The 22,991-nt window shown below is 39.8% G+C and overlaps 1 protein-coding gene across 32 annotated transcripts in view; it reads left to right on the forward strand.

Annotated features, from left to right (window-relative positions):
- The window catches only part of FOXP1 (forkhead box P1), a 538,949-nt gene that overhangs the window by 282,269 nt on the left and 233,689 nt on the right, over positions 1–22,991 (forward strand). For 17 of the 32 annotated variants that reach the window (XR_014560510.1, XM_083723838.1, XM_083723847.1 and 14 more), the window contains one exon: positions 18,611–18,792. Coding sequence is in view for 27 of the 32 variants with exons in the window: in XM_083723838.1 (XP_083579964.1) it covers positions 18,622–18,792 (171 nt within the window). In the remaining 5 variants the exon portion in view is untranslated. Of the gene's footprint in view, positions 1–7,673; positions 7,798–18,610; positions 18,793–22,991 lie in introns of those variants that run through there. The other 15 variants (XR_014560509.1, XR_014560511.1, XM_083723835.1 and 12 more) reach the window with 2 other exon arrangements.

Here is a 22,991-nt window from a genome sequence, read left to right on the forward strand (position 1 = left end):
TTTTCACTTACCGCTTACTTTTACTTTTAATTGTGTTACTGAAGGAAGTATAGAGTACCCACAGTCTGTGTTGCTGCTGCTAGTGGAAATAAATACGGCAGCACACACAGCAAGAGGAAGACTTCAGCCAGTGAAGAGTTTTGACATTATTTTTAGTATATATATTTGCATATGAACATACAGAGGTGTTTAATATGGAGTCAATCTGTTGTTCTGTCTACCCCAGTATTGTATACTCTGACTGGCAGAACTCTCCAAAACCCTGGATAGAGGTCTTTTGAAGCGTCACTATTTTGTAATTCTGGGAATTGAAGCTGGGACATTATGCATATAGGTGGTCTGCTCTACTGCTGACCTGTGAACTCTTCCAAACTTATTTCCTAAGGGTGCACACCTCAGATGATTGATTGATTGATTGATTGATTGACTGATTGATTGACTGATTGCATTTAGACACTGCATTTCTGCTTTCGGGCACTTTGCCAACAGGAGGTGTAAGTCTCCAACCACAGAGACACAAACCCCTTCTGCCCTTTGAGATTGTAGTGAAGCAGTGTGTGGGCAGTAGCTGTTTGTTCTACTTCATGTTCGTGGATAGAGATACTGCAAGGCAAAAGTCTTATGAGAGTTTCGTCAACAGTGGCTGTGGTTGGAGTGGAGTGCCTGGCCTTCGTCTCTATGTGTCTTCCTTACATGTGGCAGAATGAGGGCGGGCACCACCTCCTTCTGTTCTGGGTGAAGAGTGTTAGACAAATACAGTTGAGGCAAGGCACAGTATCCCCATATTTCATAGGAGGTCAGGGGGAGACATGGGAGAAAATTAAAGCCATTGTGTATTATAGTTTGTTTTCCTCCTTCCCTCGCTTATCTGCATGAGGTGCTCTGTCCTGGTACCCTACTTTGCTGGAGTTGAGTGTGATTGGCCTTCTACCTGAAGTTCCAAGGTGAGGTTCTAGGCAGAAAAAAATGTTAACAATGTGCTTTTCATGGACTGGTTGGATGCAGAGATAAGTGCTGGGAGGCACCAGCTGGTTAACCCCCAGGGGAAGAAGGTCAGAGCCAGGGGACTGGTGGTGGGGCAAGGATGAGTGGTCTAAGAGGGGAGGAGGAGGTGTCAGAAGCTGAAGCGGGAATCGGGTTTAGAGAGCAGGAAAAGTTTGTGGTAGAGAGCACTCCAGACTCCAGAGGTAGAAGCGAAGGCTGGAGAGGAGACAGGTACAGAAGAAGTCAGGGAATCTCCCACTCCTGCTGTGACCAGCTCCCCTCCCCACTGGTATCCCAGAACATGCAGAGAAATTGAGGGCGGAGCCTTAGGCTGCTGAGGAAGGAACTGGGGCGAGGAGCTTTAGAGAGCAGTGGGAAGGCAGGGACCTTCAGTCCTCGCAACTGCTCTATTGGGGCAAGAGCTACTAGGAAGGGTTGCTGTGACCACTAGGACTGAGCTGTTTTGTTTATTTGGATAAAGGGTTAACTTCGCTGACATTGGGTGATTTATTGTTTTGCTGCTTACCTACGCCTGACTCCTGCTCCTGTCAGCTCTCAAGTTCCCATGTGTGTTCTGAAGCTAGTCTGTTTTGTGAAAAGTATTTTTCCACAGTTCCACATTACCAAAGTGATGACCTGAGGCCAAAGAGATACATCCCTCATGCCTATCATCTGAATTGTGGCCTCACATAATAGTTGTGGTGTGCTGTGATTGGACACTGAGTTACACCATATATTGTCTTCTGTTGTGGCATTGTAGGCAGGGTGGTTCTTGACATGGAGGTGGCTATTTTTACTCTTTCAGTATATGTGTTTGTTGTTGATGAGGATGTGCCCTCAGATTGAAGTGTTAGGTGTAATATAACTGTGCTATTCCCTTGTTGAGCTGATAACTCTGTTCCATGTTAGCCACTCAACCAAGTACATCTTTGCCAGATTTAGCAAAGTAGTTGATATTATCCAGCTTGTGTTTAAGCCCTGTTTACTAATAAGTTGAGGCAGATACCTATGGTTGCTGTTTGGTGGCAAAACACTTTATTTGGATCAGGCTGACTGCTACCAAAACAGTTAACCAGGTTGCAGCTGTTTTTGGAAAGGACTTGATGAAGTGGACACCTCTCCTGTGATGAGCTAGTTTCAAGCTGCCAAACGGCCTTTCGAGTACGCTGTTGATGAGCCGTCAGGCTGTAATAACTTTTGGTCACTACAGAGCAAGTTGGATTTGCAGAAGCAACATACAGGTGAAAGGTTCTGTATTCCATTATCAGCCTCCTAAGCTGGCTTCTATCACTCACAAAAGCTATCTGTTTGAACACTTGTCATATTTGGTATCTTGGACTAGAATTGTGGAGTCAGAAAATCTATTTGCATATTTCCCCCCTAATAAAGCAGGCTAGTTGTACACAGCATTAGGAAGCAACTTAATGAACATATTCTTTTTCTCCTTAAAAAGAAATGTTTCCTCTTAGACTATGGTGAGATCTGATTTCTCTAAATCAAGGCTGCATTTGTTCAGCTGTATTCATCTTTGTCCTTCATTTGACAATCCACCCCCCGCTCTATAAATACAGAGTTGTAAACAAGAGCTAATCCTTAGCAACAACCCAGAAAGTTAATGTTTCTCTCCAGCTCTTGTTATAATAAATTCAGACACTTTGAATTTGATGTGATTTACACACCATATTTATAAGGCTAGTAGGTACTAATGCCTTATTAGCTAGCTGAAAAAAGAGCACTCTTTTGTATTCAGTTTATAATATAATTGCACTACATTTTCCTTTGCAAGGTGTTTAAAGATGCTTTAAAAAAATGGAAGTGTTTTTCCCTTCCTCACTTTTGCTTTTACGTTTTGGTGGAATTCTCTTATATATGTTTTCCCTCCCATAATAGTCAACATTGTCAAAACACTTTGCCATGTGCATCTTCATAATAGCAAGCTTTATGGGTTAAGATTATCATCATGTTAGTTTAAATCTTTCTGTAAATTTCACAGCTCTGAAAATGCTGGAGAAGTGATTCCGAACCAGGAAATAGCCTTAGTTTTCTGCAGTTGAACTGAGAAGGTATAAAGATTATACAGTACCCTGAATAAAGAATGTACCTCTGTATGGTATTTGTTTAAAACCTATAGTCACTGTTTGTACTAGGGATCCTCTTTAATGTACTTATTTGTTATTTTATATTTGCTCAGGGAATGTTTTCATAGTCTTAATCTACATAAGCCATGCATGTTTGAATTCTGTGATTCCCAAAGCACTGTGATTTTAAAGTAGTAAAGATGTAGCAAACCACACATACAAAAGAAAGTTTACATATAGCTTTTCTAGCACTGAAATATTTTATTCCGCTTTCTAATGCCTTAACATTGTGGTCAGCATTGCCATAAAGCTATGGTTATAAGAAACGATACAATCTGTGAAGCATTTCCCATTAGGTAGACACCATGTCTTTAAATTATGGCAATTTCTTAAGATTTTAAAGCAAAATGAGCTCTTAGGAGTGTGATTAATGGCAGGGAATGAGGATAACACTGGGTCATCAGTGGCACTCCATTACAAAAAAGGTTGAACTAATAAAAGCATCCATCTATTTGACCAATAAAGCATTTGAATGATATGCTTGTAGTTTTTATCATATAGTACTTACTTTGCACTGAATAAACTGTGATTTTACGTACTGGAAAAGGACCACAGAAGAAGCAGTTCCGTTTCGATGTGAAGATGTCTTAATGCTGAAATAACAGGCTGCACGTGCAATATTTTGCACATGATCCATTTTACAACACATATTTAAGTGAACAGATGTGAAGAAAGTCCAGCCCAGTCACATTTGACTTCAGAAGAGGAAAGTTATAAAATAAAATAAGGGAACTGGTAAAAAGGAAGTTGAAAGCCAAATCAGGAGGGTCAGATCTATCTAACATGCTTGGCAGCTATCCAATGCCACAATAATGGAGGTTTTGGTAGAATGTACAGTATGGATCAGGAAAGGTCCTATCAAAACCAATAGGATGCCAACATGGTTAATGAGTAAAGTCAATGAACATATTAGAAGCAAAAAGGCTTCCTTCAGAAAATAGAAGTCTTGTCCAAAGAAGGAAAACGAATATAAACTCAAACTTTTGGAAGAATAAATTCATGTATGCAATAAAGGATACAACAACAACAACTTATTTAAAAACATACAGAGCTTAAAACCAACAATAAAAATTATTTGACTACATTTGAAGCAGGAAACTGGCCAGGGTAACAGTTGGACCTTTGGGCACAAGGAAGTCAAAGATATGCTAAAGCAGGGAAAGGAGATTTCAGAGAAGCTGGATGACTCTGTCTTCACTGCGGAAGACACTGTGGAAGGAAGTATGTAACTGTTCCCTAAGATCTACAAGGATAGGTCCTATCTAACTTACCTTTAGAGTCCTTTGTGTGTCAATGAGCATATGGATGGGAGCGATCCAGCTGACAATGTGAACTCAGACTTTCAAAAAGCAGTTTATAAAGTCACTCAGCAAAGGCTACCTAAGCTTACCAAGCATGGTATAAGAGGACAGACACTCTCATTGCTATTAATTCTCCCATTAACCCAAAGTTTCAGTCTCAGTCTGTGAGGGTAGTCAGGGGCTCACATAGGCTAGCCCTGTGCTATGCTGCCAGTGTGGGTGGCAACCATACATACTGTCCACACATCTGGAGCAGATCAGAAAGGGCTATATACAGGTGCACAGATGTGTGTGAGAGTTCTGTGAGGTGGGATTGAGCCACATCACATATCTAGAAAGAGCTCCTTGTGGTCTTAGCTAGAGCTAACTTCCTCACAATCAGATACTCAGGGGGTTTTCAAAACAGAGCCTTTAAGGAGTGTGTGAGTCCAAGGTTTAGTATGACAAGCGAACCAGTCCATCTCCCCCCCCCCCCCCCCAAAAGTTATTCAATTCAGATGTCATGCTACTCCTTTTTCTGTCAACTTGTGATTGTTTTGTCATGGTCAGATATCTGATGGGTCTCCTTCATACAGTCTACTCAACAGCAAGATTTCTTTTGGGAAGAAATCGGCCTCAGTCAGGGTTTAATTTTGTCAAATTTACCTGGGCTAATGCTTAAAAACTTGCATTGCCCTGCTTTCCCTTCTCTGCCGAATAACCACAATGGTCTCCCACACTTTGGTTTAAGCCCAAGCATACCCTGATCTGAAGACATAGCTTCAGGCAGGTTGTTGTTATGGAAACTGATCACCAGTGGCAGTCTAAAGAAGCACTGTCCAGGTTATGACCAGAGCAGTGCTTCATAGTATTCTCCACATACTTGGTGCTACTTGCTAGCCCTTGTTTTAGCTCCTTCAGATGGTCTGTTTATTCAGCATTCATCCTGATTTACTTGCACAGCGCTTACAGTAGGTAGACTATGTCCACTATTGAACACTCATCTTATTTGTTTACGGGGTGGTTATGTGGCAGTAAGCATTCATTCTGCATTCATTGTGATTTGCTCACAGAGTGTTTAGATGTATTTGTGTTAGGTCATTTGTTCATCCCACAGTTTTCAATGCATTTCCCCATCACTTTCCAAACTGCAAAAAGTTCGCTTTTCTTTTTTAGGGGATTTATTGCAACAGAGTACTTTAATCCACGTTAAACCTAAAGTTTCAGTATGCACTTGAGTTCCTCCCACAAAATGCTGACAAATCTGGAGGCACCTCAGGTCACAATAGGGACTTTTCTCTTGGCATGGCTGAGAGATTCCAGAAGCTTGATTTGGAGTTATGGCAGAGCATGATTTTGGACATCTATATTTAAATTGCATTTATATTCTACTTTTCCTCCAAGGAGCTCAGTTGGCTTAGCCCTTTTTATTATCACAATAACTAGTAGGAACATCAGAAACTGCCTCATGCCTTGTGAGACTTTAAGCTTGTATTGTTCACACTGCCTGGCAGTGGCTCTCCAATGTATCAGATGGGTCCTCCCTATTCATATAATTGTAGAGTTGGTAGGGACCCAAGGGTCATCTAGTCCAGCTCTCCATATTGAAAAACCGAGGATTGAGCCTGGAACCTTCTGCATGCAAACCTGCATGCAAAACTAAACTATGGTTGCTCCTCAGAGGTAGGTTATTCTTGAGTGGTGGCGTCCCACCCAAAGTCACCAGTGAGCTTCATTGCTGAGGGCAAATTTAAACCTGGGTTTCCCCATTTCTAGTCTAATGCTCCATCTGGGTTTCTCCAGCAATCTGAGGACACTGGCGAGAGTATATACAGAATAAAGACATGACAGAAATATTGAGTACATAAATATCGGCCAAATTCAGACCAATACAGAAGGTGGCAGATTGAAATATGACCACATTGATAATAAATAATCTATAAGAGAGTTGAGTCCGTGGTCAGACATTTCTAGAATTGCTCAAACATTGACTTAGGCTCCAGGAGAGTCTAGAAATTACGTGTTTCCAAGCACTACATCAACACTTGACCAAAGAAGAGCATGGGAGTTTTTAGACTGGCTAATGGCATCAATATCTGTCAATTATTGTAGGGTTGGATAGTAGCCTATTTATAAGCTCTTGGTCAATGGACTTAGGAATCGCAAAAAGGAATTAGAAATTCCCAACAACTTTGCATTTTTCTACAGCTGCACCTTTACGTTGGGTCTCTGCCTTTGATATGCATATCAATGGTTATTCTGAACTTTATCCTGCATTAAAAAGCTATGTGCTGCTCTTGATACTTGCGTATAACAGATTAGGCTTTTTAGTAGAATCCAAAACATTCTAATTAACAGGCATTGGTAACTGATCTAAACAACTTCATGGACAAAATGGATTTAATATGGCGCTTTCCTCCCTCTCCCTCCCCCTCCCCCTCCCCTCCCTTCTCCTGTAAATATAACTTTAACAATTAACCACCTGCACTTCTGTTTCTGCCCCCTCCTTCTGTTAACAGCGCTGTTGTTTCACATGCCGTCTGTGAGGGAGGGGGGAATGGCATCTGATTTGATCTCTCCGGTTAGTGAGAGCACAATTTGGATAATTGCAACTTCTTGTTTAGAAGCAACCTGGCACTGTATAAACAAGTCGCCCTAGTCCCCAACTGGTTTGATTTTCATGGTGGTCAGCAGCTGATGCGTGTAACACACAACCTTCCTGCTCCTCCAAATGTCAGGAGGATAACAGTTTGTTTGTCTTGACCTCTCCCCAGCTGTTTACTCTGCAATGCATTTGCCTCAACCTTGATTCCCTGAGAGTGGCCCCTTTCTCCTCCCTCCTCTGTTTACAGTTGTCCTGCCCTGAGTGTCACCTATGAAATCTGTTGATTATTCCACCTGGTTAATGTTAAATTGCTCTTGCAAGATGATGTGTTTGTTCATAAACACAAACGCCAGGGCCCTTGTTTACTGTACCCATGGCAGCAATCAGTTATTAAACAAATATTGCTTTGTTTGCGGGTGTGAGCAGCAGTTTAGCCTGCAAGGTCTGCTGGGGGTGGGGAGTTGGGGGGGGAGCTTTAAAAGCTATGATTTTGATAAAGAAGAAAAGGGGAACTTGTCCCTGGAATGTGGCTGAAACTGACTTGGGTTTGTTTTTCTTATCGTTAACTTTAGATGAAGGGGCTACAAAGATTAGCAAGTTGTTTGGTTTTTTTCCAAGAGATTTCCTTAGTGTAATGATATCTATCCAGTTGTTTGCTTTTTTCAGAAGGGAGAGAGCACTCCTGCAAGACGGCTAGCACAGTAATAGAACATCTGATGACTAGAAAATTCTGTGTGGATCAAACAAGGACTTTAAATGTCTAGGACAAAAGGATAGGGCTATGAACAAGGTAATCACACAAAAAAGAACCTTCTTCTGAATGATATATAGTGATTTTCTGTTTGTGGATTTTGTCTCTCTGTGTGTGTGCATGTTTCTTTTAACAGTATGTTAGTGCTCGTGTCCTCCATGAAGTTAGGAAAGGAATTTTTTTAAACTTGTTTCAGAACAGAGCTGATGTAAACTCTTGTAAGGATGGCAGACAATGTATAAACAAACCAATTAATATGCTAACGTATGACTTCTTGGTGTGTTTTCATCATTTTGTGTGCTTGCCTGCCGTGTATTAGTATGCAATAGTCTTATGTTTGAAAGTGTATTTACATCTTCAGATGTTTTGCATTGTTATATTTCTTATGTGCTAGGAGATCTAATGAAATAAAGTGGTACTAGTAGTTTCTGTTTTGTAAAGAACTTGTTGCCCCCCCCCCCATTTCTCCTCTCCTCCATTGTTGTTTAAGGGTATCTTATACCAAGTAGCAGAACATTGTATGCTTCGTTGATTTCAGTGGGTCAGCTGCAGGACTTTACACAGTCCTGCTTAAAAATGAACAGTGGTTGTGGAGTCACAGGGCAGAAAGCACTGTACATAATTTGAATATCAGATGCAACCTGTTAGCAATAAACTCTAAATCCTAAGGAAATAGAAGAGTGAGCACATTTAGAGAAAAGTTGATGTTAGCTTTTTATGTTTAATGCAGAGGCCTGTAACTTTATAGGGGAGAACTGCCATTAAAATTATAAGAAAACAAAATATAAGTGCATAAGGAGTTTTTAAAGGATCAGATAAAATGATTGACCTGTTAGTCATCCAGGCAAGCCGACAAGAAAACGTTTGCAAAATCCTGATAGATGGTACTCGCTAAGTCGCCATAATGATCTGAAACATATTGTTCGTTTTGATTACTAGAGCATTCATGGGGCTTGAGGTGAATCGGCATTTGAAGTGTTGTGGCCTAACCAGACAGTCATTAATTGACTAGCATTGCTATGATGAATCAGTCCTTCTCTCTGGGGCAGACAACGGGGGAAAATTGAATAAGAAACTAAACTTTATGGTGTCATAGCTTAACAAAGCACTGCTTAACCACAGAGATGATGATGATGATGATGATGATTATCCTGCAGACCCTACTTAAGACTGCAATCCAATGCATACTTTCTTTGGAGGAAGCTCTACTGAACACAGTATGACTTATTTCTGAGTAAATATCTGTAGCATACGGTTAGTGGTGTTTTAAAATCATTGTCTTGTCAATAGCATGACGAATGTTTGGTTAATAAAGAAAGAAAGATTTTCAGGAAAACCTTGCTAAAAACATAAAAACCAACTAAATTTTTTTAAAATGCATTAGCAGCAGGAGACCAGCTATGGAGGTGGTTGGACCTTGTCAAAAAGTGTGCTAAAGGGGGAAAAGGAGATTGCAGAGAAGCAAAATTAATTATTTGCATCTTCTTCAAAGCAGATGATGTGAGATAGGATAGGAGTCTGAGGGATTGAGGAATATAATGGTTACAAGAGACAATGTTCTATTCCATGAGTTGTCAAACTGTGGCCACGGACTACCAGTGGTCTCCAAACTTCATTCAGCGGGTCCATAATGTGCCTCTAAAAATACAATTAAATATCATCTAGCACAGCACAGTACAATCAGTACAAAAATTATTACATGGTTCACCAAGACACTCAGCAATTTCCTAAGGTCAGAGGAAAGGAGGGGAGTTTGGGAACTACTATTCAAGACCTTATTGACAAATTAAAATTTGACAGATTTCTGGGTCTGGATGGCTTCCATCTGAAAGGTCTTAATGAACTAAAATGTGCAGCTGCTGATTGCTTGTGCCATATCAGCTTCCACAGGTGAGGAGTGGAAAGTGGCTAACATAACACTATTCTTTTTTTCTGGAGGAGACCCATAAATTACAGGCTAGTTAGGAAAATCTGAATTACCAAGTATATAAAAGCCCAGATCTTGTGGAAGTGGGACCGGCATGGGTTCTCCAAGGGTCAGTACTGTCTCACTAATTTTTCAGAGACCTTTGAGAGTGTCAACAAGCATAGAGATAGAGGTGAATCATCTGATATACTAAGACTTTGAAAATGTGTTTGAGTAAGCTTAGCAGTCATGGAATAAGAGGGCAGGTCCTGGTTAAAGAATAGGAAGTAGAGAGTAGGAATAAATTGACAGTTCTTACGTTGGAGGAGTAAGATTGACCAAGGATCAGTACTGGAACATGTGATCTTCATCTTGCTTCTAAATGACCATGAGTTAAGGCTGATATATGACCTCCAAACCATCCTAAATATCTTTGCAGAAGCTTACGAAAAGCTTGGCCTATCACTCAACATCCAAAAAACCAAAGTGCTACACCAACAAGTACAAAATAACCCCTCTGCAGCACCACAAATCCAACTCAATGGTGTAACGTTGGAAAATGTCAATCACTTCTCCTACCTGGGCAGGTATCTTTCCACAAGGGCCAACATTGATGCCAAAATCCAGCAGGGTCTGAGTTCTGCGAGTGCGGCTTTCTCCCGATTGAAGTGCAGCGTGTTTGAGGACCGGGACATTCGCGGGAAACAAAAATGCTTGCTTACAAAGTTGAGAAAATTGAAAAACACACAGTGGAAGCTGTTCAGCTTTCAAGGTGCGTTTGAAAACGGAAGCATTTACTTCCGGGTTTTGGACATTCAAGTTCCAAAACGTTCGTCAATGGAGGCATTCGAGAACCGAAGTATCACTGTGTTTGTTTTTGGTGAGTGTTTTAAATCCTAATTCATATGTTTGGATTGGATACCCCTGTCTTCACCTGATGAAGAAGTATGTTTGTTCTCATCTCCATCTCCCCACCCCAATGATAACAGTTTGTGTGAACACACATATCTAATCATGAAAGGGGGCAGTTCCTGTAAATCTTTCTTTCCCTTTCTCTGAAGGGCTGACATCTTGGCATTCAGATACCTCAGCACCAGTTTCTAGATAGCCCCAAATAATGCCTCTGATAGCCAATAGCTTTGTTTTAGAATGTCCTTTTCTTGCTCTGTCTTGTCCATTAGGGAGACTTTCACTTGCAAATGTGGCAGAACTGGGCAAGTCTGTGATTCTGATGCCATGCTTGTTGGAACGGCACTTTTAGGATTGGACTTCCCATTATTAAATAGCTTGCTGAAGACTACACAAAATATTTACATCGCTGTAGAACTCAGGGTACTGACTCCTGAATTTCTTCTCAAGGACGCTACTTGCCTTATATTTCAAGTTCATCAGAGAATTAGCCATTAACTCTCTTATATTTTATTGGGTTTGAGTATCAATCCCTCAGCAGCTTTAGAGATCCCAGAGCCATACTGTTGACACCCATTGCCATTTGGGTCATAAAGAGATGAGAAAAGGGATGGTGTGCTATTATATGTAATTAAGTGCCAGGCAAGCGTTGTTGGATAGAGGGCAGCCGCTGAAGCTACTAGTAAGGAGATTTGGGGGCAAGTGTTATTTCAAATGAAAGCTTCTTACAAGAATTATATGTTTTGGATCAATTGGGAGAAATTGCAGGGGACTGTGTGAGCACGAGGAAATGTCTACTGCAATTGGTCAAGGTGATACACTTGACTCTCTTACAGGCTGAATTATATTAGATTTCCGTCTCGTCTCGGTTTCCTTCAAAGTTCTTGGTTTTAACCTTTTATTCTCCACCTCTCTACATCACTGAGCACTGCTTTCCCTACAGCCAGGAGGGCACAGGAGGTGACTAGCCCCTTGCTAAGCAGATGCCAGTGCCAGTCTGTGGGTCAGCTACTAAAGGATGCTCTTAGTGCACTGTGATTTGTTTCAGTTCCCCTGGGAAGTGAACATCACCTCTTCAATATGTTCAACCTCCAGTGACCCAAAGCTTGGGATGAGTCCAATTCCAACCCTGGAACTCCCAAATGACAGCATGAGAAGCAGCTATCTTTGTGTCACAGGGCCAGGCTCGAAATGTGCTGTTGATAATTCCATCCGTTCTGGAGCCCCTTTCCCCCTAAGTACTAAATGAAATTTCAGATTTCGGATATGTCTAGACATAGACAGTGTGTGATAAAGTTGATAATACATTAATCATTTTTAACAACAGGTAATATGCATAATTTATGGTGTTACAGTGCTATCTTTTTTGATATTTATGATGGATAATGCTCAATTTTTGCCCTCATATTACTGCTTTAAATTATACCACAAGAAAATTAATGAGAAAGTAGATTTATGGGTTTCATTTGTTTGTCAATTTGGAAATTAATTGGGTGTTAATTTTAGCCGTCCCTCATCAGACCAGGTCTTTAGTATGTGTGCATTACTTTGCATTCATTGAAGCCTACCTCCCATTTACTGTGGGTCACTAGCTTTGCATACATTAAAATAGCCCTCAGGCTCATTCTCTTGATTACTTTTTGAGCTGCCATGCATTAGAAAATTTACGCCTTTCTGTTATAATTATGAAAATTCTGCACAGGAGGAGGGTCCTTGCGTAACAGCAAATATGCATTGTTCTTGGCTTTGTGAGGTCTCATGTAACAAAGTCCTATTATTATTATTATTATTATTATTATTATTATTATTATCTTTTATACTATAAAGTGGTATTGTCGGCCTTTGTTTTATGACCTCCAGCCATTGATATCTCAAAGACTAATTTACATTCACTAAATTAGAGAGTTAAGCACAGAGACACTAAAAACAAAAATTAACAAGCAACCACCAGCAGAGGCTTTTCTTTGTATTATTTAACTTGATCATTTTAGTTTTTCACATTTCTCAGTCGTTCCCTACATTTAAAAAAAAAAACCCACTCACCATGCTAAAACCAAAAACAGTAGTTTCAAAAAGCACCATAACCTGGTTGAGCACCATACTGGTTTGTGTATTTGTAACTGCGTACTGAACAAAACTTTTCAATATTTTAAAAGGTTTGTGAGACTGAGTTTTACCTGCTTGGATTGTTGTTGAGGAAAACTTATCAAAACATTGCTTAGCCAGTCAACTTCACAGACTGAGAAACCATGCCAAAAAGAAGTAGGGTGTGTGTGTGTGTGTGTGTGTGTGTGTATGTGTCTGTGCATATGTGCTACACAGACATGGGTGCCTGCATGGGTGCATATAATATAGCAGAGCAGTATTTTGACATTTTCCTGGCTAATGCATAGAAGATTGCTGAGCACTGGGCTGTTGGCATCTTGCTAGTTCCGTACAAGGATAAATGTGAAATACGTTTTTCTTTCAGAAAAAGGGGGAAACAACAAGTCCCCTGGCGTCTTAAAAACTAACAAATTTATAACGGCATTAGCAAGAGTTTATTTCATCAGATGCTTCTGATCTGATGAAGTGTGTGGCACTTACCCTTCTCTCTGCTTTATATCCAGTTCTGCAGAGGACTTTAAGAAGGCTTCCACGTGTCTTTCTTCAAATAAGTATAAACATAGTATTTACCTTGTGATATTATGTGTTTCCTTATACAAAACTGATTCACTGTCATTTCAAAACTGGTTTTAAAATGCAAAAGATTTCATTTAATGGTACGATTCTATGAATAGAATGACACTTCAGAGGTCATCTTGCCCAGTCACTTATAGTAAATGTTCATAGAATCACAGAATTGCAGAGTTGGAAGGGACCCAGAGGGTCATCCATTTCAACCCCTGCAATGCAGGAATCTCAACTAAAGCACCCATGACAGATGACCATCCAACCTCTGCTTAATAAACTCCAAGGAAGGAGAGTGCACAACCTCCTGAGACAGTCCATTTCACTGCTGAACAGCTCTGACTACCAGAAAGTTTCCTCCCTGAATGTTTAGTCGAAATCTCCTTTTTTGTAACTTGAAGCCATTGGTTCAGGTCCTACCCTTTGGAGCGAGGGGGGGGGAGGAGGAGCTTGCTTCATCTTCCATGTGACAGTCCTTTAGATATTTGAAGATGGCTTTTATTTATTTATTTATTTGATTGATTGATTGATTGATTGATTGATTTATATACCACCATTCATCACAAGATCTCAGGGCGGTTCACAGGATAAAATATGAGGTCAAAACACAAGTAAATAGTTAAAACAAAAACAACAAAACAATACCCCCTATCATATCTACTCTCACTCTCTTCTTATCCAGGCTAAACATACCCAGCTCCTTCAACCATTCCTCATAAGGCTTAGTTTCTGGACTGTGGTTTTCTACCTGTGGCTTAGCAAAGTTACTAGGCCCTGTTCGACTACCCAGGAAATAATTGATTTAATGTCAATGACATAAAAACTCCTACAACATGTTGTTCCAGAAACGGGACAAATATGACCCTGTCCACATTCACGTGCAACAGCTATCTCCTAGGAAGGGTAGAGACGAATTCTGGCACAGGAGCATCAATGGATGCTTAATCAGTCTTCACTGAATTAACAGTTTAAATTGTGGGTTGCCAACTCATCTCGTTGGTTGCTAGTCCATTTCCAGGCCCAATTCAATGTGCTAATATTGGTGTTTAAAGCCCTAAAAGATTCAGGCACCAAATAGCTGAAAGATTGCTCCCTTACATACAGACCTCCTTATGTTTGACACATGAGGTGTGTATTTTTCCGACCACCCTATTTTGTGGGATTGTATTCTTTGTAATTGTAAGGTGTGTTTCCCCCCCCCATTTTTTCTAATATTGCATTTTAAATTGTTGTAACTTGCCCAGGCACCCTAAGGTGAAGGGTGGGTGAATAACAACAACAACAACAACCCTGTTGAAATTCAACACGCAGCATACATCAGGCATAGGCGAACTCTGACCCTCCAGATGTTTGGGACTACAATTCCCATCATCCCTGACCATTGGTCTTGTTAGCTAGGGATGATGGGAGTTGTAGTCCCAAACATCTGGGGGACGGAGTTTGCCTATGCCTGGCATACATCATCATATATCACTGGGCACCACCTTGAGTGGCTGATGGAGGCAATATAGGATAGAGCACAACAACACAGAACAAATAACCAAGGCATTTCACTTTTTCCTTATTCACTTGCTGACACCATCATTTTTTGTCACTGAAGGTGAAAGCCCGATATTAGTGCATTGTCTTTCCTGGGAGGAAATGTGTAGGCAGTACAACCTGTTTGTTTCTGAAAGTTTCTTTTTTCCTATTGAAGTTACCAGTGAGGAGGTTGGTGATTGTTACAAGGCTCCTCGGAGCCATTATAGAGATATGGTGGGCCTGCTAGCAATCCTTCATGAACTAGCTTTGGCCATGCACCTCTAGTTTCCTCTACAACTTATTCCAGCTAAGCACAGAGAGGTAAAAAAAAACATAGATGGCGATTGTTGAAGCTGTGTACACCTCACATGTTTAACAAAATGTTCTATATATTTTTAAAACGGAAGCTAGACTGCTAATATGTTCACCAACAAGTTTAATCTCAGTGGAGAAAATGGTTAGATGTTGTTTTGCCTTCCCTGTGTGCTTACCACAGGCTGAGGCTTTGTGACTAGGTCTTGCCATTTAATCACTTGCTTTAAACCGTTTTTAGCAATGGCTGAAATAGAAATATATTACATAAATCTGTTTAGTTTAATTTACACATCCTTAAACGACTGGGCCAAGTTCTTTAAGGGCATTTATTCTGCTTCATATAAATAATTGATCACCTAAGTTAATTTACTTCTGCCTGACTTGGTCAACCTTAATTAACTGCCCTGAAATAAAGACTGATTTTATTTGTTAGCTTGAAATCTTTCACAAATGTAAGAAGTCAAGGGCTTTGTTTTGACAAAATTTTACACCAGTGCTGTTGCTCAGAGAGACTGCTTGTATCTGTATGGACAGCCCAGCTTTTGCATGTTTGATAATAAGAATCTTTAGCAGACTTGGAGACAGAGCATTAATGTTCATGAAATTACACTGAGATTTCAAAAGCGATAACCATGTGAGAAATGAAAATTGGGTGATTCTCTGGGAAGTAGTCTTAATAGTGACCATATTTTCTTAACAAAAAAAATTCCTTCCAGTAGCACCTTAAAGACCAAAGAAAAGTAAGAAAATATGCCTTCCATAGTTCCAGTTACAGATAGGTAGCCGTGTTGGTCTGCCATGGTCAAAACAAAACAAAATTCCTTCCAGTAGCACCTTAAAGACCAACTAAGTTAGTTCTTGGTATGAGCTTTCGTGTGCATGCACACTTCTTCAGATACACACAGTGTATTCTTCAGATACTTCCAGTGTATCTGAAGAAGTGTGCATGCACACGAAAGCTCATACCAAGAACTAACTTAGTTGGTCTTTAAGGTGCTACTGGAAGGAATTTTTTTTGTTTTGACTATGGCAGACCAGCACGGCTACCTATCTGTAACTGGAACTATGGAAGGCATATTTTCTTACTTTTCTTTGACAGCCAGTGTGCTCATGGCTGAAATGCACAAACAAAGGCAACTTAATCAAGAACAATATCAATCTATCCACTATCCTTGCTATCTTATATGCTATCCAGAATGTCTTTCTTTATCATCATTTTAAAGAATTTAAGTATTCCTCCTTTTCCCCATCAAAAGTTTTAATAGCTTTAAAACCAGAGGCTGAACCCTGCCCCTGTCCTCAGTTTCTCTGAGCCAGTGATATTCATCCTGATCAGTAACACTGTATATGTGATTGATTGATTGATTTGATGTATTAAATTTTGATGTCACTTTTCATTGAAATGAATCACAAGGTGACTTGCAAACAATAAATAACAATAACGTAATAGAACATCACAAACAAAGAATCATATGGAATAATTAGCAAATCATCAGAAAAACAATTAAAATCTATAAATCCATATTAACAAAACAATTAAAATTGATGAAAGGTGGAATAATGAGATTGAAGGAACTACACCAATAACCAGGGATAGGAGGGAGAATTGCTCTGTATGGACAAAGGTGCTTTAGGTGTAGGAAAAGAAGCCAAAGTAGTATAGTCCTCCACGATTCAGACTATCAGAGGGACCTTATAACTTTAAGGTGTGTGGCAATTTAAAAAAAAATACATTTTACCTGGCGTGATCTCCCCACCTCACCCTCAGAATATTTTGCCTCTGTTTTAAGAGCTGGGGAAGGGCTACTGTTTAAGAGCTCCACAAATGATTCAATTTACGAAGCTTGTAAAAGTTCTATAGTTTCATACATCGATCAGCCAGATTTTTAGCAACTGTTTTATTCTATTTGAATCACTTCTACTTTTTGTTCTAGATCATAATTACACCATAATGCCTTCATTGAATAACAGTTATTCCTAATTTTCTCCCTTTTCTCTTCAGTTAAGAGCAGATTTTCCCTTCTTGCATCCCTCAGAAGCTGTTTAATTAACTCATAAAAAGTATGCCTTCTCTCCATTTTGTTGTTGTTGTTTAGTCGTTTAGTCATGTCCGACTCTTCATGACCCCATGGACCAGAGCACACCAGGCACTCCTGTCTTCCTCTGCCTCCCGCAGTTTGGTTAGACTCATGTTTGTAGCTTTGAGAACACTGTCCAACCATCTTGTCCTCTGTTGTCCCCTTCTCCTTGGGCCCTCCATCTTTCCCAACATCAGGGTCTTTTCCAGGGAGTCTTCTCTTCTCATGAGGTGGCCAAAATATTAGAGCCTCAGCTTCAGGATCTGTCCTTCCATTGTGCACTCAGGGCTGATTTCCTTAAGAATGGATAGCTTTGATCTTCTTGCAGTCCATGGGACTCTCAAGAGTCTCCTCCAGCACCATAATTCAAAAGCATCAATTCTTCGGCGATCAGCCTTCTGTATGGTCAAGCTCTCACTTCTGTACATCACTACTGGGAAAACCATAGCTTTAACTATACAGACCTTTGTCGGCAAGGTGTAGGGAGGTGCTATTCCCTGTGGTTCAGAGTTTCTCAAGTTACTCAGAACGCATGGGAAGGAACTCCACTGCATCAGTTCCCATCCTGCCAGTATAATGTTAAAAAGGGGGTGGGGGAGTGTGCTTAGGAAGCTTTTTCTGCCTTTAGTTTGAATCAGGAGTTAGAGCTGGGTATTATTGCAGATGCTGGACAAAGCCCTTAATCAGTTGTTTCTCAAGTAATACAACTTGGATACTAGTTTTATTTGCCCACATTATTCACATTTAAATGTTTGAATTCACTAGTGGCTCTCAGGTGTCTTCATTTCCCCTGTGAGCGTAGCTCAACTGTGAAAATAAATAGTTGTTGTTTGGCTTGGGTTGTCATCCATTTCTGATAATCAGGTCTCCTTTTCATGGCTGTTTAAGAGGGTGGCTTTCACTAGGGATCTGATACTGTTTATTCCAAAGGACAGCCCCTAGGGTGGGGGCAGTGCCCTACGCCTAAGGTGTGGATGATAGGTGATGCTTTGCATCTGAGTATGTATGTGCTCTTTTTCAAGTCTGTCACCCACAACATCCTCCTACAGCAAGCTGGCAAGCATCCTGTTGCATATATATATATATATACACATATATATATATTTCATAATGTACCATGTAGAATGTATTATAGGTTTTAAGTGAAGTGTTCAGATGCAATTAAAGAAATTGAATTCTAGAGCTTGCATATCTACGTCTGCAGATATATATGGGGGGGGAGCTGTTGAGTAAATGCTGCTATATTTAGAAAAATAATTTACTGATGATATAGCTATACTAACAAATAAACATAAACTGGTGGTTTGAACCATTAATGAAAGCACAAATTGTACGAAGGGAAAGGTTAAATGTTTACAGCTACGGCAAGCTTTAAAAAACAAGATATATCTTAATGTACAAGTGTTTCAACAGCTGCTTTATTCTCCCTTTTCCTTCCATTGAATTATTTCAGGTTTTTGAGTCATGATGCAAGAATCTGGGACTGAGACAAAAAGTAACGGTTCAGCCATTCAGAATGGAGCAAGCGCTGGTAGCCATATACTAGAGTGCAGCCTACGGGAAGCGAGATCAAACGGAGAGACACCTTCAGTGGAAATTGGTGCAGCAGACCTAGCCCACCTTCAACAGCAGCAGGTACATATTCATGTTTCACTACCTGGAGGGAGCAGGGGGAGAAGACTTGACCATGTAAAAAGATGGTGGCATTTTCCAGCAAAATAAGAAACTTACAGAAACTAGGTTTTTACCTGTGGTTTGTCCTGTAGGGCAAATGTAAAATGGATGTTTCATTTATCCAATCAGAATTACTTTTTCGATACTCTTGTCAGAAAGATCAAGAGTTCATAGCTTGAGTCTGTCGTCCATTGATGACTGTACAAAATAATGTTTAGTACAAAATTTGTGAATGTGCACTTATACAACGAAATAAGATTGGATGAAATCTGGTGGTATCCATATGCAACTGGGAACGGACGTCTCCTTACACAATGGGATTTCCGGTTTTCCTCCTTCCTTCCCTGCAGACCCCCATATGTGCCCAGAATCTGCTCTGGAAGGGATATATTGGGGAAAGAGAGAAAGGAGAAGTCCCGTTGTGTGAGGGAAGTCCATTAGAGCAGTGTTGGATTTTTTCCCATTATGATCAAGTCTATCAATAAAAGATTTAAAAATACATTTAAATAGGAAAGTCATGTTGTATTTATCTGTAATATTGGAATCGGGGAAAATTAATCATAATTGTACTTTTTAAAACAAGCTTTCATAATGTGGGTCATTAAAAAGAAGAAGGGGTGGGCCTCTGAGGGTTCTGTGTGTCACTACAACCTTGGTCTCCTGTAATGCTGAATGTATTCTTGAAGTATTTTAAGTAAGTTATTTGGCAGCTTTGTAAATACTTTTCAGAGCACATGATGCTCTTGTCAGCAGGTAGTTGTACAGTAGAAAACAGGAGTTGAAAACACATTGTAGTCAGCCAATGTTGCTTCCCCCCCCCCTTGGAAAAAACACACACAACATAATTCCACTACAGTTTAGCTGTTTTGAGAGTCACATGATGTTAAATGCAATAGACAGTTATTTCAGCCGTTTTCTTACTATGGGTCTCTTATTTGAAGTGAGAATACAATCAGTGAGAAAATCACAGCCATGCTGAATTCATTACTGCAGTAGTCATACAAAACCATGGATAAAATTTCAATAAGTGCAGGCCACAGTTGAGTAAACAGTTGCACTGAAACTTAATTCCTGTTGACTTTTCCCTCATTCTTCGCCAGGGGCACATTCTGAATCGTAGTGCAAAGACAACAGGGGTTACAGCTTTGATTAATATAGGACAGTGAAAGAGAATAAGAACAGTAAAATATGTTGGAACTACACTGTACACAAAAGCCTTCTTCTCCAAGAGACTTCACAGCAAAATGAGCTAATTCCATTGTTAGTGTATCTGCATTTTTCTAAACCTTTTGCTTCTTTCCAATCTGTTTTTGCTGGTACACATTTCTATATTGCTCTTCATACAAAATCACAGACTAGTTGCCATTTTTTAAAAAAAATACACAGCAACAAATGAAATAAGTTAATACTTTGAAATAACAAAAAGCCATCTTATAACTTCCACAGCAGCATGATAATACATTCTAATGGAGTATCTGGCAGCTCAGAGATCCAAAAATTGTATTACATATATTTGCCATTTCTCTTTTCACCAAATATTCATCAACATCATGGCTACCACCTTCTAACCTACCTATAATCAAGACCACACCATAATGAACCAGAGGGGTCACTGTTGAGTGAAGTAATACCTTAATCATTATATGCATTTTATCACGTCACTCAGCAGCAACCTACCTGAATGCTCAAGGAGAGGCAGGAGTGCCTTTCAAGGAGATGAATTTAATGGAATGTAAAGGAATGAGTATTTAGCTCATACCTAGTTCTAACTGTCTGTTTTGCGTTTGACTTATATAAAGTCACCTTTGGTTTATAGTCTTGTCCGTAGGTCTCCATACACTTCCCTTTTTCTTTTGTCATAGAATTTTCTTTTATGAAGCAAACAACTTGCTAGTTTAATAACAGATCCATACTAAACATGTGTGCATGTGTATTTTGTTTGTTTGTTTATAAATGAGCATACTATCCAAACAATCCTCAAAAACTGTATCACAGTGTATTTGATGGCTGTGGTTTCCAGATACTGTTTCTAGGTACTGTTAATGCGGAAAAAGGAAAAAAAAAAGTTGTTTTCAAACAGCTACAGCAAGCATGCAGCATACTGTTTAGTTGTTTCTCCCTATACAACATATGCTCTCGGGTCACTTAACAGAATGCTTGCTATAAAATGCTCATTCAATAAATCTGAATGGCTGTTAAGTAGAACTGCTGTTTCCTGACAGCATTGCAATGTAAATTCTTCATTTCTCCTCTTCTTTTTGACAACTGTATTGCATTGTCTGAAGTATCAGTGAAGGATACTTCTGATTTGGTTCTCTGTCAAGTACCTTGTTCTTCTTTTAGGCTACCTGCAATGATTCCTAAGGGGTGTATGGCTGCATAAGAACCAGCTTCATTAATATATATTTTTAATAATTTTATCCAGTGAATTGATGTCACTCCACCCTCCCTCCCTGGATTGGCATATACCAATGACAATGGCTGGGTGAACACGCAGCCTTGAACAGCAACTAAGCATAATGCTTTTATAGCAACTTGTTGCTGTGGCTTTAATTTTTTTGAATGGGATTGTGTGGTTAAGCTAAATGAGAGAGCCATGTCCTTGAGGGTAGTACCATATTCTGCTAAGGAAAAAAATGAAAGACTAAATTTCAGAAGTACAGTATACCTGTTTTTCCATACAACCTAGAAAGCACAGCGACAGGTACAATTTGGTTATTATTTTGTGCAAAGTAAGGAAATACAAGCTACATAAATGATATCCCAGTGAAATATGTTCATTTGCAAGGTATAAAGCTGTAAAACACAAATGAACTTAAAAAATTAAATAAATAAGATACATGCTATTCATAGCTCTTCGCTGAAATTTGGGGCGTATATGTACAAAGCACATAAAGGAAAGGTTTAGTGGGTACTCAGTCTTGTGTCATAAGATGATATTTAACATGAGCAGTGACAAACTTTTAAGCACATATGTAGAAGTTATTCATGGGAAAGCTCTGCATTCCAGTGTTCCTTGCACATGTGGGGGCATGCATATTTGCTATGAACAAAAAAGAAAGAGAGGTGTGTACTTCTCTATAAAGAGGAGCTTATCTCAGTTCATCCCTACTTTACTTGTGTCTATCATGCTGAAAACTTGGGCTAAAGAAAGGGAGAGTCCTTAGCTGTAGAGTAGCTGACCATGTCACCTTGATCATAGGGGAAACTTGGGGCATTACAAATGTTTTACCCCGTTACAAATATCTGTTTTTAAAAAATACCTTGCATTGCATGAAGAGCAAATGCTTAAAAATAGATCCAAAAGGGAAAGAATGAACAGAAAAGTAAAATATTGGCAAAATTGGATGTTTCTGAATAATGTGAGGGTGTAAGAGGGAGGAGATTAAATCTGAAATCTATGTGGTTGAGAAGGGAGAGGATCTGTTCAGCTTCAGGCGTTACTTTTGAAAAGCCATGTGTGAACACAACTCTTGCAAGCAAATGCCATCTGGGTAGGATGATCTGCATACCTGCCTCGAGCAAAGATTTACATTTTTTGGAGTCAGTGTCGTTCTTCGCTTGAAAACAGATGCTTCCTACATGACATTTAAACACACATTATCGGTGTGTGTACCATATTTTGAATGTGTAATGTCAGAATCTGCGTGTAAGGCTGTTTCTGCCCGGTTTTGAACCGGGGATCTTTCGTGTGTGAGGTGAACGTGATAACCACTACACTACAGAAAACCAGTTCGAACGTAATAACCACTACACTACAGAAAACCAGTTCGAACGTGATAACCACTACACTACGGAAAACAAGTTAGAACGTGATAACCACTACACTACGGAAAACCAGTTCGGACATGATAACCACTACACTACGAAAAACCAGCTCGAACGTGATAACCACTACATTACGGAAAACCAGTTCGGACGTGATAACCACTACACTACGGAAAACCAGTTCGGATGTGATAACCACTACACTACGGAAAACCAGTTCGGACGTGATAACCACTACACTATGGAAAACCAGTTCGGACGTGATAACCACTACACTACAGAAAACCAGCTTGAACGTGATAACCACTACACTACGGAAAACCAGTTCGAACGTGATAACCACTACACTACAGAAAACCAGTTCGAACGTGATAACCACTACACTACGGAAA

This window comes from Podarcis gaigeae (assembly GCF_964106915.1).
Source record: "Podarcis gaigeae genome assembly, chromosome: 2".
Lineage (NCBI taxonomy): Eukaryota > Metazoa > Chordata > Lepidosauria > Squamata > Lacertidae > Podarcis > Podarcis gaigeae.